Source organism: Scyliorhinus canicula, chromosome 16, assembly GCF_902713615.1.
Source record: "Scyliorhinus canicula chromosome 16, sScyCan1.1, whole genome shotgun sequence".
Classification (NCBI taxonomy): domain Eukaryota; kingdom Metazoa; phylum Chordata; class Chondrichthyes; order Carcharhiniformes; family Scyliorhinidae; genus Scyliorhinus; species Scyliorhinus canicula.
The window spans coordinates 98176298-98188620 of record NC_052161.1 but is presented as its reverse complement, the minus strand read 5'-3'; the positions used below and the strand labels follow the sequence as shown (position 1 = coordinate 98188620).

The 12323-nt window shown below is 49.0% G+C and overlaps 1 protein-coding gene across 2 annotated transcripts in view; it reads left to right on the top strand.

The window, feature by feature from the left end:
* Positions 1-12323, top strand: part of hspg2 (heparan sulfate proteoglycan 2) — a 571937-nt gene that overhangs the window by 432413 nt on the left and 127201 nt on the right. For both annotated transcript variants that reach the window (XM_038821731.1, XM_038821732.1), the window contains 7 exons: positions 573-724; positions 964-1090; positions 4683-4831; positions 5747-5873; positions 8323-8474; positions 9700-9829; positions 12131-12279. In XM_038821731.1, coding sequence (XP_038677659.1) covers positions 573-724; positions 964-1090; positions 4683-4831; positions 5747-5873; positions 8323-8474; positions 9700-9829; positions 12131-12279 — 986 coding nt within the window. The remainder of the gene's footprint in view (positions 1-572; positions 725-963; positions 1091-4682; positions 4832-5746; positions 5874-8322; positions 8475-9699; positions 9830-12130; positions 12280-12323) is intronic.

Genomic DNA, 12323 nt, shown 5'->3' with positions numbered 1-12323 from the left:
GCGTGTAAAATATTTTCTGGAAAGTGAATATGATAACTGTAAACCCAGTAGTGATGAGGAAAAGTTACAACGAGTTCTCAATCCTGATCATAAGTGAGTGAGTGGGAACATTGTAGCAAACTCACTATAGTATCAAGTATGAGACTAAGTGCAGTAAGAAATACTAATCCTGACCGCTTTTTGACGAAAGCCATGACTTCACAACAAGGGACAACTGGTTGGAAAGTAATCATGAAGAAGGGTTTGATATATGACAATTAACTGAAACAGCACTAAAATGTCAATTTGGCCTTTGTGCTCGACTCTAGTCGAGTTCCTAATCTCAGCCGTGGTTCAGGGGCTAGACAGATTCAGATTGAGCCAGACTAACACGAGGGCAGTTAAAAGTGTACTTTCTTCACAAAACTTTGCCCAATGCACTGTATCAGGTGGTCACACGTGGAAAGTCAACTGAAATATTAAAAAATTTGGGTACACAATTGAAGTGAATATCAAGGCAAGAAGCAAATCTGGGATTAAATAAATAACATCTATATTGTCTGCAGTATGCTTATTCTTGTCTCTCCCCTCAGCACATGGAACTGCCCCGACAGTGAATGTTCACCCCTCGCGCACCACAGTTAGGGAGGGAGAAATGCTGGAGTTACACTGCCAGGTCACAGGTCAGCCAGAACCCAGGATCACATGGTACAGGGCAGCAGGCCCTCTAACAACCAATCACCAGGTAAGTGACATCTTTCAGTTTGGCCATCATCCACTTGCCTTAGAGTCATAGAGGTTTAAAGCATGGAAACAGGCCCTTCGGCCCTTCTGTTTGCCTTCATCCATTCTTCAACTTATTGACCGGAAATTAACTGTTCATGCGGAATGGTTACTTGTCGCTCTATATATTTATGAGTGTCGATAGCTGCCTGGGAGAGTGTGAGTAACAGAGGCTGTGATTTTCCCCTGGTGATCCTCTAGGTTCAGGGCGCTGTGCTGCGCATCCTCCGTGTGAGCTCTGCTGATGTCGGAGATTACATCTGCCGCGCAGAAAACATTGTTGGAACACGGGAGGTCAAATTCTCCGTCTCAGTCACTCCTTCCACCCGTATGTAACACGTCATTCTTCCAGCATTTATTTGCACCACATCAGTTATTTGCAGCATATTTTATGCATTTTACAACTATCTGTTTAACGTTTCTGCCCAGTTTTCAAAATGCTTGAGTTCCAAAGTACTCCTTTTATTCTTTGAAAAGTGCATTGTAAGTGCAATGATCTCCAGCTTTGGGAAACACGATTGAGTTCTGTGAGCTGAGCCTGTAATGGAAAGATGGGCCGGGATTCTCCCCTACCCGGCGGGGCAGGCGCATGTGCAGGGGAGGGGGTCACTTCCGCCCACGTCATGGTGAAGGCTATGGCGAAGGCGGAAGAAAAAGATTGCCCCCACGGCGCAGGCCCTCCCGCTGATCGGTGGGCCCCGATCGTGGGCCAGGCCCCACCTCCCTGGGGTCAGATCACCCCCCCCCCCCCCCCCCCGGAGCCCGCCCACGCCGCCAATCCCACCAGTTAGGTAGGTGTTTTGATTCCCGCCGGCGGGAGAGGCCTGTCAGAGGTGGGGCATCGGCCCATCGCGGGCCGGAGAATCGCCGTGGGGGGCCCACCAACCGGCGCGGCGCGATTTCCGCCCCCGCCGAATCTCGGGGAGCCAAGAATTCGGGACACGGCGGGGGCGGGATTGACGCTGGCCCCGGGCGTTTCTCCGACCCCCCGGGGGGTTGGAGAATTCCGCCCCAGGTGTCAGCGTGATAGATAAGTTGACATAATATTGAAAGAAGAGAAAATGTCAATGGGTTTTGCATGTTTAAAGTTTCCACACCTAACATGTGCCAGGCTCAGCCTTATCCAATTTAAGGTTGTTCACCGGCTCACTTGACAGTGGCCCGGATGAGCAGATTCTTGGGGTGGAGAACAGGTGTGCGAAGTGCATGGGGGGGGCCAGCGAACCATGTCCATATATTCTGGGCAAGCCCAAAACTGAGGGGATTGTGGCAGGGGTTTGCCAACGCCATGTCCACAGTATTAAATATGAGGGTGGCAATGAGTCCAGAGGTGGCGATTTTTGGGGTATCACAGGATCCAGGAATCCAGGAGGAGAGAGAGGCGGCTGTTTGGCCTTTGCTTATCTGGTAGCCCAGAGGCGTATATTGCTGGTATGGAGGGACTCAAAGTCCCTGAAATCGGAGGCCTGGCTTTCAGACTTGGCTGGCTTCCTCTACCTGGAGAAGATTAATTTTGCCATGAGAGGGTGTCTGCTGGGGTTCTGCTCCAGGTTGCCTGGAGGTGGCAACCATTCGTCGACTTCCTCGCAGAGAACTAATCGTCAGCAGAAAGGGGGGGAGGGCGGGGGTTAGGTTAGGGTAGGTTAGGTGGGGTAAGTAATGACAAGACCTGTGGGAAAGGGTGGTGGAATTTGCACTATGTTTATATTTTTCTTGTTATGTATATTGTTGATTTTGTTGTTGTTGAAATGCCAAAGAAATACCTCAATAAAACGTTTATTTTTTAAAAAGTTTCCACACCTACCCTAAAGAATACATGAGCATAATCATTGTGGCGAAGTTCATGTCCAAATGCAGCAACACCTGGCCAGAACTCAGGCTTGGACTGACAAGTGACAAGTAATATTCACATCACACAAGTGCCAGGCATCTAGCCATTTCCCCTTTCCCCATGACATTCAATGGTTATTACCATCGCTGATACCCCCACAATCAACATTCTGGGGGTCACCATTGAACAAAAACTGAATGTGGTTACCAGAGCAGGTCATGTGCTTGGAATCCTGTGGTGAGAAACTCACACCCTGATTCCCCAAAGCCTGTCCATCATCTCCAAGACACAAGTCAGGAGTGTGATGGAATGTTTTCCACTTGCCTGGAGGAGCGCAGCTCCAACAACGCTCATGAAGCTCGACACCATCCAGGAAAAAGCAGCCCCCTTTATTGGCATCACATCTGCAAACATTCCCTCCCTTCGCCACCTTTGCACAATGTGGTAGTATGACTAGAGGTACTACAGTACCTGGGAGTGTGAGCTGCTATTGGTGGAGAAGGCTCGCTGTTCATTGGCCCAAGTGTTGCTTTCTCATTTGTCAAGACGAAGGTAGCTCCGCCCAATGAGGCGGAGTATAAGAACCCGTGTTCTTACCCAGCTTACCCGTGCAAGCTGCTGGGGAAACATTTTGTAGATTAAAGCCTTCAATTCGGACTACTCCTTCGTTTCTGTGGTTATTGATCGCGCATCACACAGTAGCAGGGGTGTCCCAAAGCAGTCTCATCATGAATGAGCCAATTAAAAGTTAAGAAATCCAGTAGATTGGAAAAACACAGGTTTGTTAAATATTTTGTGGAAAAATGAATGTGGCAACAGCAAAGCCACAAGTGAAGAGGAAAGGTTTGAATGAGTTCTCAATCCTGGAAGGAAGTGAGAGGGAGCCTTGAAGCAAAGTACACAATACTAAGTGCAGTAATTAATACTAATCCTGAGCACTCTTTGAAGTAAGCCATGACTTCGCTTCAAGGGCTAAAGGCAAGTGTAGAGTATAAAGAAGCACCTTAATAGCTGAGAGCCCACCAGATTACACACCCCCCTGAACAGCAAGATGTTTGCAAGCACCTTTGCCTCGGGCAAGCGGTGTCCAGCACTGGTCCCCACAAATGGGGACCAGAAAGAAGGCACTGATGGTGGCCTCCCAGAGAATCGGAGACCCCAGCTGCATGCCCTTTGAGCAGGGTGGTGCCACCTGGGTGGCAGCCTTGCACTCCCAAAGTGCCCACTGCCAGCTGGCATGGGCACTTACAGGGTACCCATGTGGCACCAGCAATTGGCACTGCCAAGATGACATTTTATTTGCCTATGCAATTGGGCCAGGTTTGCCCGGCGTGGGTGTTTGTGGGGTGGCGGCAGGAACCCTCCCATATTGCATTTGGGCTGGGAGAGAGGTAGGGGATTGTTTCGGGGCCTCGGAAATCAGGACGGCAATTAAAAATGGCGTCCTGATCTCTCGCTACAATGTACAAAACGGGGCTATGTGAGGCCTCGGCTTCGCGTTCCCTATTCATGTCCCTTATTCAACGTGAGTCACATTGAATAGCCATGTGTTTCTCGGCACTGTGAATGCCAGGAAACACGCAGCTAAACATGCTCACTGGGGGTCTTTGTTCCCTTTTGGGTGAATTATGCCCAGAGACCAATTGAGCAATGCCAACACGAGATCAGTTAAAATTAAATTCTCTTGGCAGCACGGTGGCCTAGTGGTTAGCACAGCTGCCTCACGGCGCTGAGGACCCAGGTTCGATCCCGGCTCTGGGCCACTGTCCATGTGGAGTTTGCACATTCTCCCCGTGTCCGCGTGGGTCTCGCCCCCACAACCCAAAAATGTGCAGGATAGGTGGACTGGTCACGCTAAATTGCCACTTCATTAGAAAAAAATTAGAATTTTCCTTAAACAAAGGTTTCTGTCCAATGCATTGTGCCAGATGACCGAAGATGAACAGTCAATTGAAATATTTAAACATCAGCACAAACTATTGAAGGGAATATCCAGGCAAGGAACAAATCTGGGGTTCAATAAATGGCAAAAACTGTATTGTCCACTTTTGATCTAGTTGCCTCACTCCTGTCTCCACTCTTCCCACAGCACAAAATGTACCGACCGTGCTGACTCACCCCTCCCCTCTCTCTGTAATAGAGGGGGAAATGCTAGAATTACACTGCCAGGTCGCAGGTCAGCCGCAACCCAGGATCACATGGTACCGAGCAGCTGGTTCTCTAACAACCAATCATCAGGTAATTGGAACCCTCAATATTCCTCCTTCTTGGAAATAATTTTATCTGGATTTTATCTAGTGTGTGACCTAAGGTTCGAGTGGTGGGCAGATTAGATTAAAATCACCCCAAAAGTGGCATGTCCGCATCCCTGTGCTGGTCGCAGTCATTCTATGATCGTAGCTCAACCTCCCCATTCACAGCTGCCCTTTGACCTGCCTTTCAGTTCCCTCTCTCTGAACAGATGCATAATGCCCCCTGGCTCATTCCTTGTCAAATTGTGCGGGCTAACTCACAATAACTGAGGTAAGGTGACAGAAAATAAGGTGACTATACTGCCAGTCTGATATCGGCTGACAAACTGAGCATCTAGTCTCCCTCAGCCGGGATGTCCAATCACCTTCAGCTTTTCCTTATTTCTCCTGCCAGATTTCTGACCTCCTTCTCAAGTGTCCATGGAAAATGGGTACATCAAAACTGAGAGAGGGGACTGGATCGAGAGGCTCCCTATTGGAAATATCAGATCTGGTTTCCACTGGAATAGCTCTCTTATTCAGTACAACATTCACCTTGACAGTGTAGGAATCTGGCTGAAATTAGCTGGTTTAACACTGAACCGTGCTCTTCTGCTATCTGCAATGTGCCATTTCATATGAATCTGTTAAGTAAACAGCGGAGGGGATGGAATCAAATCATACCCCAGCTGCCCGCCTTCATTTGCTCTCGTGGGTCACTGGATGACTGTGAGGAACTGGGAGCACAACCTGGGTCATCCTTCCAAGCCTTGATTTTCATTCCTCATACAGAGAGGAGCGCAAGCGATTGTCAGCCTTTACTCCTCATGTGTTGTAGTTATCAGTGTATTTGTGACTTCTGAAAGCTGCCCAGGAGAATGTGAGTAACAGAGGCTGTGATTTACCCTTCTTGATGCTCTAGGTTCAGGGCGCTGTGCTCCGCATCCTCCGTGTGAGCCAGGCTGATGTCGGGGATTACATCTGCCGCGCAGAAAACATCTATGGGATGCAGGAGATCAAATTCTCTGTCTCAGTCACTCCTTCCAACCGTATGTAACACATCATTCTTCTAGCATTCATTCGTGGCATCTTTTACTCTGTTTGTTTCTTGTTTTACTCTTCAACGCAGTTTGAATACAGTTGTTGGGATCCGAGGATCTCTTGTAGCGTTAGAAAAGTGTTCTGCAACGTCAGTCGTCTGTCATTTTAGGAAAGAAACCTCATCATTGAGAGATTGTCGTAATCTGAGACGATATTCTTACTGGGAATGACAGGTTAAATGCGGATGGCATGTTTCCGCTGGCTGGTGTGTGGAGGGGGGATAGAACCAGGGAACAGAGGGCACGATTCTCCGCTCCCCAGGCCAGGTGGGAGAATCGCGGGAGGGCCGCTCTGGCACCCCCCGCAATTCTCCCCCCCCCCCCCCCAAAATAGCATGTCGCGTTTTGCGACACGCCGCTCGGAGAATCGCAGGTCGCCGTTTTTCACAGCGACCCGCGATTCTCCGGCCAGATGGGCCGAGCGGCCTGCCGTTCCCGACCTGTTCACACCGGCGGCAACCACACCTGATCGCTGCCGGCGTGAACATAGCACGAAAGGTAAGTTTGGGGCCTGTGGGGGGCGGAGAGGGGATCGAGCACCACGGCCGTGCTCAGGAGGGGACTGGCCCACGTTCGGTGCCCACCGATCGTCAGGCCGGTGTCTCTAAGAGACGCACTCTTTCCCCTCCGCCGCCCCGCAAGATCAAGCCACCACGTCTTGCGGGGCAGCGGAGGGGAAGACGGCAACCGCGCATGCGCGGCTGACATCACTAAGGCGCCGGCGGCTGCGTCATTATCGGCTTGACGCCAGCGTCAAGTCCCGGCGGCTGAGTTTCACGAAACGCCGCTCCTAGCCCCCCGGGGAGGGGGGGGAGAATAGGGGATGAGGAGCAGCCTCCGACGCCGCCGTGAAAGACTCTGGGTTTCACGACGGCGTCGGCCATTGCGGAGAATTCCGCCCAGAGTCTCAGAATAAGGGGCAAGCGACTTAAGACTGCGATGAGGAGGAATCTATTCCCTCAGTGCGTGACGAATCTTTGGAATTCCCCGTCGCAGAGGGTCGGGGAAGCTCAATCACTGAATTTATTCAAGACCGAGATCGCTAGGTTTCTGGATACTGATGACATCAGCCGATATGGGAATAGTGTGGAACATGGCAGAGATCTAAATAATCAGCCATGCTTTGAATGGCAGAGCAAGCGCGATGGGCCGAGTGGCCTACCCCTGTTCATATTTCCTATGTTTCTTTTAGTGGAGGGTAGGACCAGCATTATAGGTCCAATATTAAAAGGAGGTAGAATGTTTAGGAGCTTCACGGGTTCTATGTTTTCAGTACTACGCGAAAGAACAGAATCCATAAACATAATCACCAGGATTATAAAATCTATTGCTCCGACGCCACAAATGATTCACCTGTGTAAAGATAGCTGTTGTGTGCTGATACAGCTGAAGGTGGTGCATAGAGCGCACCTTATAAGGGCGAGAATGAGCCGGCTCTTTTAGGGGGCCCGCAAACCGCAAACCACGTTCATATGTTTTGGTCCTGTCCAAAGCTGGAGGATTACTGGAAGGAGGTGTTTAGGGTAATCTCTAAAGTGGTGCACGTGAAACTGGACCAGGGCCCTCGGGAGGCCATATTCGGGGTGTCAGACCAGCCGGGGTTGGAAACGAGCGAGGAGGCAAATGTTGTAGCCTTTGCCTCGTTGATCGCCCGAAGGCAGATCCTGTTAGGGTGGAGATCAACCTCTCCACCCTGTGCCCTGGTGCGGCGGGGGGGGGGGGGGGGGGGGGGGGGGGAGACATGTTGGAATTCTTGACGCTTGAAAAGGTCAAATATGAACTGAGGGGAAGGATGGAGGGATTCTACAATTCATGGCCGTTATTCGTTATGCATTTTCGAAAATTGGATCACATCGAACATTAAGGGGATTGAGGGCTAGGAGGGTTGTGGGGAGAAGGACTGTATGTCTTGATGGTGACTATGAGTGATTCCTGATTCCTCTTTGTCATTTGTTCATGTTAACATGCGGGCTGATGTTTGGAGGTTTGGTGGGAGGATGGGATCGTTGTTATTGATATGGGGATTGATATTACATTCGTTACTGATTGTTGTTTATTGTTGGGTGTAACTTTGGGAGAAAATGTGAAAAAGGAGGAAAATTTTAAAAAAAAATTTTTAAGATAGCTGTTGTGTAAAGAAGGGGTACATGAAGGATACTGCATAACTAGGATTAACTGGGTCATCTGAAGGACCAAGAAAACGGAAACAGGAGGTGATCCAGTGAAGTATCTCGTTGTGGTTGGAGATTAGGCAGGAGAAGAACGAAGAGGGAACAAGTCGGGGGCAGAGAGACATCCTTCCACAAGTAACAGCCCTCAGTATTGTATACTTTCCATCTGCTTGCTTTGTTTAAAAACCTCTTTTATTCTCCAACCACCACCATCCCCTCCCCCACAGCACACGTAACCGCCCCCACAGCAAAGATCTATCCCTCTTCCACCTCTGTCAGCGAAGGCGAAATGCTGGAGTTACGCTGCCAGGTCACTGGGCAGCCGGAACCCCGAGTCACATGGCACAGGGCAGCTGGTTCTCTAACAGCCAATCACCAGGTAGGTGAAACTGATGGGACAGCCCTAGATGTTCCATCTGTGGGGAATTATTTTGTGTGGACACAATGGAGCCGTTGATGTAAAATGTAACCTGTTATTGTGGTGGTGGAAGGAATGGCATTTCCAAGAATATACCCCACCCGACACCAAATGATTTTATTCATTAGGCTTCGCCGGATGTTGGTTTGGAGGGAGTTTCCGTTACAAAAGGTGGCACGTACGGCTGGTCCCTGGTTGGCCTATCCTGAGATGCGAATGCCTGACTAAGTAACTGCAATGTTGGAATGTTTTTCAGACGCGCCTCAATAACTGCGTAACTGCCACACAACTAAGGGGGAAGGGGCACTTGGCGCGACTGCCAGGCAACCATCTATCTGGACCTGAGGGGAACCTTGCTTCTCCTATCCCGGGTCAGTGGAGAGGCCGACACAATGATGCACAATTTCCTGCAAGGATGCTTGTCTCAATCTTGCATCAGGAAGCTTGTGGTGCTGGTCAGTAGTGCTGACCTGCAGCCTGATACTTGGTTGCACTCCCCCATAGACATGCAGCAGTACTGACTGACCTATGGGGTTGTCCAGCTCTGAAGGACAACCCCCTCCTTGCGTGCAACTCCGGCAGCGCCACCTTGAGTCCTGTGGTCATTGGACATGGCGTTGGAGTGCGAGTAATTGCTCAAGCCTCTACTTCAGGTTCTCTAACCCTTTGTTTATATCTGGTCATTCTTAATCCTCCACAGCCACTGCCTTGGATAAGGTCATAATGGAAATGTTTTTTTATAGGTACTTTAATACATTTCTGAATTTAGTCCCACTCATGTGAAACCCATTCTGATGTTCCCCTTTAATTCTCTTCCCTCTCATCCTCCCTCCATCCCTTCCCTTTAACCTTGCAACCATCTCCCAGCAACTTCTCTCTCATACCATTGGTATTATCCCGAGATCCATTCAGGTTTGCAACTGGATTGATAAATAATTATTTAAATAATCTTAAGAGAATTGAAAGTTTTTTTAAAAATAAAGATACAGGACTCGGGTGTTTAGCCCCTTTGAACCTGCACATGAGATTCAGGTGTATCTTGAAGCAGAGCTTAAATCATTACACCGGAAGATAAATATCAGCCTCCTGAGTCATGAGTGTGCATTGTAGTTATCTGTATATTTGTAAATGCTGAAAGGTGTCGGGGAGAGTTACGCAGGCTGTGAATTTCCTGTTGATGCTCTAGGTGCAGGGTCACATGCTACGCATCCTTCGCATGAATCCCGTCGATGTCGGGGATTACATCTGCCGCGCAGAAAACGTCGTTGGAACAAAGGAAGTCAGATTCTCCGTCTCATTCGATTCCACTCCATCCAGTGCGTAACTCAGTCATTTATGTTCTGCATGTTTTATATTTCCCACCCTCTTTTAATCCTATCACAGCGCTTGCTCTTACTTTCCATTTGGAACCAAAAGATTTTGTGTGCTAGTTAAGAAAATTTTAATCGTCAGGTCATGCACTTGGGAAGAATGAAAGCACACAGGGGAGCACAGGGTTAAATTTAATACCAACTGCTTTCAAAGCTATCCGATTTGCCAAGGGCTGTAAAATAGCTCCCTATTTAAGGGCAGCACGGTGGCGCAGTGGGTTAGCCCTGCAGCCTCACAGCGCCGAGGTCCCGGTTCGATCCCGGCTCTGGGTCACTGTCTGTGTGGAGTTTGCACATTCTCCCCGTGTTTGCGTGGGTTTCGCCCCCACAACCCAAAGATGTGCAAGCTAGGTGGATTGGCCACACTAAATTGCCCCTTAATTGGAAAAAATGAATTGGGTACTCTAAATTTATAAAAAAGAAAAATAGCTCCCTATTTGAGTGGGTTAGCCCTGCTGATCTCATCCCAGTCCTAAATGGTCAACTCCTTTTTCTGCCATCTCTAGTTCTAGCTGTATACTCCACAGCCAGGGAGAAACATCGGCCCACTTTTTACCCTGCTGAGCCTTTAAGAATTTTGTAGATTGGATCCCCTCACCCCAGGAACCAGTTTTGGTTGCACTCACTCTCGGTATTTTCTTCCTTGCTTAAGGAGGCCAAATGTATGCGCAATCTTTGCCACTCACTGCACCTATCTATAGCCCTTTGTGTCCTCCTCAGCATTTACTTTCTCACCTGACGTTGTATTGTCAGCAAACTTAGACTAATTACACTCAGTCCCCTCATCCAAGTTATTTATATAGGTTCTAAATTATTGAGGCCCAAACACTCATCCTTGGGGTTCTTCACATTTACAGCTCTCCAATCAGAAAATGATCCATTTATTGCTACACTCTGTTTTCCGTCCATCCATGCCAATATCCCCAGATTCCATGAGCCCTAATGTTGTATAATAACCTCTTACCAGGCACCTTGTAGAATTCAAGCAATGGTTTGTTGGGAGGAATTTGTTCTGGACTTGTATTGATCGCTGGGTGCAGCAACATTGGGTAAATTTGGAAGTAAATCAGCAATGCTCCTGGCTCTGACTCAGCAGGTTGCAGAGTTGGCCTGAGAATGCCAGTCGCCCTCTCTGGCCCAGACTCTTGATGAACAAGGCCTTGGCCCGAATGGAGCTTTGCTGAATTTACTCTGTTGGTGTGCCCTTCGAAAGCAAGAGCGTACCAGATTCAGAGGGAAAAGGCGAGGAGAGGAAATAAGTCCCAAACCAGCGGCTCCAAAACTCAGTCTTCTGCTAAATCTTGTACTATTTACAACAGAGCTTTCTGGTTGCACATCTGTCTCAGTGGTCACCTAAGTAACCAACAGAACCCTACCAAACACCCCGGATGATGATCTTGGGCGCCTTCATCTCAAAGGATGATCAGGATCCCTGTTGTGTCCATTTTAGGCTCTGCAAACTTCAAAAATGACACGGATATAATTCAGAGGTTACATATTCAAAACCTGTCGTAAGATTAAAAAAAAAATTTAGGGTACCCAATTCTTTTTTTCCCATTAAGGGGCAAGTTAGGGTGGCCAATCCACCTACTCTGCACACCTTTGTGTTGTGGGGGTGAGACCCACGCAAACACGGGGAGAATGTGCAAACTCCGCACGGACAGTGACCCAGGGCCGGGACCGAACCGGGGTCCTCGACACCGCAGGCAGCAGTCCGAACCACTATGCTAACATCCCGCCCTGTCATAGAATTGCTGCCAGGCGTTTGATTGCATCCCTAGACCTTTACTGACTATTGCTGAGTAATTTTAATAGATATAAAATTCCTACAGTGCAGAAGGCAATGATTCAGCCCATCAAGTCTGCACTGACCCCCTGAAACAGCACCCTACCTAGGCCCACTGTCCTATCCCCGTAACACACTAACCCCATCTAACCTTTGGACACTTAAGGGGCAATTTAGCATGGCCAATCCATCTAACCTGCAAAACTTTCGACTGTGGGAGGAAAGCGGAGCACCCGGAGGACACGGAGAAAGTGCAAACTCCACACAGTCACCCAAGGTCGGAATCGAATCCTGGACCCTGGTGCTGTGAGGCAGCAGTGCTAACCACTGTGCCAGCGTGATGCCGCAATGTCAATACAAGATGCAGAAATGTCAGTTTCAACCAATGACAGCGTCTGTAACATCCACATTTCTATTGGTCTTATTGATGCCTCTTCTGATCTCCACCCTCCCTGCACCAGGTGGAGGACCACCGACAGTGAGAGTCCAGCCCAGACCCGTCTCAGTAACGGAGGGACAAATGCTGGAGTTACACTGCGAGGTCACAGGTCAGCCGGAACCCATAATCACATGGTACAAAACAGATGGCTATCTAACAGCCAATCACCAGGTATGTCATTGTGGTGGAATAGAACTGAGTCTTCTAGTTTAATT